The sequence below is a fragment of the Belonocnema kinseyi genome, chromosome 3 (assembly GCF_010883055.1).
Source record: "Belonocnema kinseyi isolate 2016_QV_RU_SX_M_011 chromosome 3, B_treatae_v1, whole genome shotgun sequence".
Taxonomy (NCBI): domain Eukaryota; kingdom Metazoa; phylum Arthropoda; class Insecta; order Hymenoptera; family Cynipidae; genus Belonocnema; species Belonocnema kinseyi.
Window position 1 is genome coordinate 22,091,022 of NC_046659.1, and position 6,106 is coordinate 22,097,127.

General features: G+C 32.9%; 1 protein-coding gene across 2 annotated transcripts in view; it reads left to right on the top strand.

Moving 5' to 3' along the window:
- The first annotated feature begins 209 nt into the window (after window positions 1-209).
- LOC117169557 (PSME3-interacting protein) overlaps window positions 210-6,106 on the top strand; it is a 167,075-nt gene continuing 161,178 nt past the window's right edge. For both annotated transcript variants that reach the window (XM_033355983.1, XM_033355984.1), the window contains exon 1: window positions 210-436. In XM_033355983.1, the coding sequence (XP_033211874.1) occupies window positions 340-436 (97 nt within the window). In that variant the 5' untranslated portion in view covers window positions 210-339. The remainder of the gene's footprint in view (window positions 437-6,106) is intronic.

A 6,106-nucleotide genomic window follows, 5' to 3' on the forward strand; every position in this document is an offset into this window, starting at 1 on the left:
TTTTGGGAGGTGTTTCAAGACCCCCTAAGGAACCTTCCTGACAACTAAGTTCATTGTTATAAATTATTTCCATTTAAAATCCTTCGTTGACTGGTCCACACGAACATAGCCCTGTCATAGGATTGGACCACATCTCGTTTCAGATCTGTGATCACTTTCGCCACCTAGGGGACGTAGCAATTACTATAATCCGGTCACCACTTTTCTATTGGAGTGGGCACACCGTGACTGACTGTATGTCGAATGTCGATGGTTTTGCATCACAAACCGCATAACAGCATATAATTGTAGAAATTCTGTAATTTTATATCGAAGCTTAATTGCTTGAAAAAATCAGACATGAGTTCAGGCTTTATTTCCGAAGCTGAAATCGCTGAGCAGCGACGGCTTCGACAGGAAGAATGGGAAAAAGTAAGAGCGGCAGATCAACCATTAGGTTAGTAAACAATTATTGTAAGCAAGCGAATTTATTGTACTATATAATTCGATTTGCATCTTTACATGTTTTTCTCAATTCCTACGGATTCTATCGATGATGTTGTTTGGAAATCGTTTCCTGCATGCCTAATTGTACCTTTCGAATGCTACTTATCAAATCATTTTATCCCTCATCTGCGTCAACCCTACCGAAAAGAATCTTAGAGTATATACTAAAAATTCTTTACGTCAAAGAATCTCAGAGAAATTCTCCGCAGGCACTCAGGTAGATATTTTTAAAGGTCCAGGAAGCTCGTTTAAATGGTCTGAAGGCTTTAAAATATCCTTTCCGAAATTTAAATAAGAATACGATCATAAATAACAAGCAGAGAGGCTATCTCAATAGAGTAGCCGACACTCAAGGGTCCTTTGTTAAGCTTTAGGATTAAAATTTAGAAGTAGATTTTTTTTTCATTTCATAGATAACAGTCTAAAACATAATAATTCGGAATCTACGGGTTTCGATGACTTCAGATATCTATTTTTTTTAATGCTGAAAATTGGAATTAATAGAACTTTTCTCGTAAATGGAATGAGATAAGTTAAAAAAGACAACATTTTTGAATTCAACTAGAAAATTGTATATCAGTATATAAGTTATAATTATAAATAAGTATAATGAGAAAATTCATCAATTAAAAAAAAAGTGTTAATAATTTGAAGAGAAATTTAAAAAGGGATCGCGGATTTGCCACGACCAACTACTGTAAATAACTCTGCCCGCCTGGTACGTGACGATTACAAAAGGAACATTATATTACGGTCGCACCACTCTTAAAACGACCACTAAAAGGATCTTGAAAAGGACCCAAATCTCTCAAACTATCTCTGAGACTATTTTGTTTCAAATCGACTTTGTTTATAGACTCAAATGGGCCAAGGTATTTCGCTAAAGAAAACTCAGAGATTTCTTTCGGTAGGGAGGTAGTTTCGGAGATAGTTTGAGAGATTTGGGTCCTTTTCAAGATCCTTTTAGTGGTCCTTTTAAGAGTGGTGCGACGGTAATATAATGTTCCTTTGTATTCGTCACGTACCGGGCGGGCAGAGTTATTTACAGTAGTTGGTCGTGGCTAATCCGCTCTCCCTTTTTAAATTTCTCATCAAATTATTAACACTTTTTTTTAATTGATGAATTTTCTCATTATACTTATTTATAATTATAACTTATATGCAATTTTCTAGTTGAATTCAAAAATGTTGTCTTTTTTGGCGTATCCCATTCCATTTACGAGAAACGTTCTATTAATTCCAATTTTAAGCATTAAAAAAAAAGTCAGATATCTGAAGTCATCGAAACCCGTAGATTCCGAATTATTATGTTTTAGGCTGTTAATTGTGAAATTAAAAAAAATCTACTTCTAAATTTTAATCCGAAAGCTTAACAAAGGACCCGTGAGTGTCGGCTACTCTATTGAGATAGCCTCTCTACTTGTTATTTATGATCGTATTCTTATTTCAATTTCGGAAAGGATATTTTAAAGCCTTCAGACCATTTAAACGAGCTTCCTGGACCTTTAAAAATATCTACCTGAGTGCCTGTGGGGAATTTCTCTGAGATTCTTTGACCTAAAGAATTTTTAGTATATACTCAAAGATTCTTTTCGGTAGGGCAGGCGTCACTTTTAATACGGTCATATCCGTTTTTTAGCTCTGTGTCCGTTAGTCCGTATTTTTTGTTAAATGTCCGTATTTTTTGCGTTTTTGACGAAAAAACAGGTTACGCCTACAATTTTGCCAAAATGTGTTTCTAGGCTTCAACGTTCCACAGTGTTCGCGCTCGCAGATGGCCGCGACACGTATCGTTCTGCAAAGAATATAATAGTGTTATTTCAATCCAAAACCTATATATCCTCCTATTTTGTCAATTTCATCAGCTTTTGAGGTACTTCTCAAATCCCACGTGAAATTATTATTTAAATTTAAGAAATTTTTAGAAGAACGTGTTGCAAACTTTTCTTACCACAACAAATTGTAAAACATCTTCACATAACAAAAATTTAAAGCGTGAGATAAAACGTAACAGTTACACAATCCGACGTAGGATTGACGAAGAAGGTGGTATCTCCTTGTCACTCCGACTTTGCATGGTGCTGCTGTCTACTTGGTTATATGGCGGGTTGAGGGGGGGGGGGGGGTGTCAGTTTTTCCACTTCAGCTATCTGGTCACCCTACTTGGCAATCGATCCATCAGGATTTTTCGAGTGATAATGGTTGGAACCATGCTCACTTCCGATTTCTGCATCTTCACCATTGGATTCATCGTTTAAATCATTAAATTTGACCGTTTATTTCGAGATGCTTTCTAAAACGGATTTGGACAATTTTTTCTTTTTCTTATATTTCTTTTTAGAACTTTCCTCGACATTTCCCTTATTCGCCATGAATAAGAATCTTTTGAGGAATCCTAAAAAATATCTTGTAACGATTTTTCAATAGGACTCGTAATTTTATTTTATGTATCGAAATTAGTATGCAGAAAATCGAAAATTCTAATACTAAGCGAAAAGACGCCAGATACGTAAAAATATAAAAGGTTTAGAATATTTTGCTTTATCCATAAAAAATAATATGAAAACAGAACTTCTATTCTTAGCATCAAAATCCGAGATATAGAAAAATGTCTGAAAAAAGGATTATAGTTTGTTATAGAAATTTATGTTTTATAATATTTTTGAAGCACTTCCTAATATCAATATAAATATTTTTTGAATGTACATTCTTTAAAAATGTAATTCGATTCTTACTTTTTTATTTGTAATTATTTCTTTATTAACAGCTTGGATACATATACTTTAGTTAATTAATCAGATAAGAAAACTCAGCGGCTTTATAATGGGCCATGAATCGCTTTTGTAAAATTAAACCTTATTTAAAAAAATTACCACCTGTAATAAAAAAAGTATTTAGCAAAAAACCCTCTGTGCTGCAAAAATGTATTTAAAAAAAGGAAACTATCTGAACGGAAAACACTTATAAAATATTAACACGGTATTTTTAAAGCATAACTAAGGAGCAAAATTATGACTGATGCAGACTGATGCTAAAAATTGTATACATTAACTGTTGAAATTGTTGTGCTCTTAAGTTTTGTACTCTTTCTTTATTTTCCAATGTCATATAAATCGCTTTTGTTCAATTAACCCTTCTATATCAAAGAAACACCGTGTAATGAAAACACGTATTGAAAAAGTCAATATAGGCATAGATGGAATTTACTTATAAAATAGTAACATGGTACTTTTAAGCATAATTATTTCTCATTAAAATTATTTTCCAGTCTATGTTTGTATATTCAAAAAATGTAATCTACCTTTTTCGATACACCTTTTAATGCTTTTAAACAACTTCCAGCTCAACAATGATTGATAAGTAAAATCCATTTTTATATCAAGAACAATCTAAATGTCCAGAACAATTGCAAATTTCTTGACTGCAGGCTGTTTCTAAAATAATTTTTTCAAATAGTTATTGAAACTATTTTTAAAGAAGTTGAAATTATTTTGAAATCCTAAAAAGCACTTTTGTGAATAGGGATGCTGGGGATCTGCATGTATGTTGTAAAATACATTTTGGCTTTTATCTGCGTTTTATCTTTGATCTTTTATCTATGAGAACCATTTTCCCAAATCACATTCGAAAAAAAATGCATCCCGTTCTGTACAAAATTGTCATATAATACCAATAAATTTAAGATTAACTTCACGATAAGGGCAGTTTTTTGGATTTAATAAAACTTGATCATTTACAGCATTGAGTCGATAAAAAAATCCAGTGAACGATCTACCTGGATAACGTTGAAGTTGTATGGGTTTCCCTCTTGCAGTTGTCCAGAAATGTACATAGTCTACCACTCATAAAATTCAGGTAAATTTTGCGAGAAGGTAGTTTTATGGGGTTACTAAACATCGATTCCTTACAACATTGAGTCGATAAAAAATCATGTGACCTATCTACCTGGATAAGGTGGAATCTATATGGGTTTCACTCAAAAAATGTACATATTCTACTACCAATGAAATTCAAACCAATTTTGCGACAAGGGTATTTTTTTGGGGATGCTAGAATTTCATACCTCAGAGCATGGGGTCTGTCGACAACCCACGTGACTGATTTACCTGGATAAGTTCGACATTCGAGGAGTTTCGATTAGTAGCAGAGTCGAAAAGATTCTCAAAGGTCTTCTCATCAAACTTAGTCATATTTCACGTTAGGGGTGGTTTCCTGGGGTAGTTGGAACATAATGCTTTAACATGTTGACCCGCTGGGAAAATCAAGAAACCGAATTAACTTAATAAAATAGAATTTTCACAAGTTCGAATGTTGAATATTTATGAGAATGAACACCATGACCCTGTATTTGAAGGATATAATAAAACGGCGACTTGATATTATGTGATAATTATGTACAGAACGGGATGGCGTCCCTAATCACACGGATATGAACATGGCTTTTTTTTGTTAAGAATTTGTTGTACTGGAAGTTGTTTAAAGGCATTAAAAGAGCCATCGGAAAAGGTCAATTATATTTTTTGAATATACACACATAGACTCGAAAATGATTTTGTAAAAGATGTTGCAATTTTAGCATATATATTATGGGGATTATTTCTGTAAAGATTAGGGATGAGAAATAATCATGCTCAAAAGTACCATTTTACTATTTTATAAGTAAGTTCCATATATGTAGATAACGACTTTTTTCAATACGTGTTTTCATTACAGGGTTTTGCTTTTTTATATAAGGGTTAACTTTACAAAAGCGATTGATATGTCATTGGAAAATAAAGAAAGAGCACATAAATCCCAGCAGTTAATGTATACAATTTTTGGCATCAGTCTGCAGGTTTGTATTCAAATACAAATACGGGGGTTTGTTTTTGTAATGATTATGGGTGAAAAATAATTTTGCTCCTCAGTTATGCTTTAAAAATACTATGTTAATAGTTTATAAGTATTTTACATCTAGATAGTTTCTTTTTTCTAAATACGTTTTTGCAGCACAGAGGGTTGCTTTTTAAACAAGAGTTTATTTGAAAAACCTGTTTCATATCTCATTGTAAAGCCAAAAAATAGCAAAAAACCTAACCTAGTAATTTTTTTAATGTCATGATTTTTGTAGAGGGTAACGCTGAGTTGACGGTAAGATAGCGCCGCCCTGTTTTCTAAAAAACTAATAGAGAAAAACAAACTTCTTATAATTGTGAAAGATAGCAACAAAAAAATAGCATAAAATATCCATTATATGACATTTTGTTTTTCGTTAGTGGCGCCGCTGAGTTGTCTGACCTTAATTTATCCATACTGCCATGTAAAGCACATTTTTCTGGCTTGTTTCACTATTTTGCTTGGCACATTATTAAAACCTTATTCGCTTTTGTAATAATTACCTGTCAGGGAAATTCGTCTAAATGTCAGGGAAAAGTCAGGGAAATTGAAATATTCAATCTTGTGGCCACCCTGATACTGAACTTTGAGCAAGTTAATCTAAATATACTTAATTAAGTAGAAAATTCAGAATATGAAGACGCATATAAATACGAGGGTGGATTGATAAGTTTCCGGCCTGACCAAGAAAAACAACGTTTTTAAGAATTTTTTTTTTATTTCTCAACATAATCTCCTTCAAGGC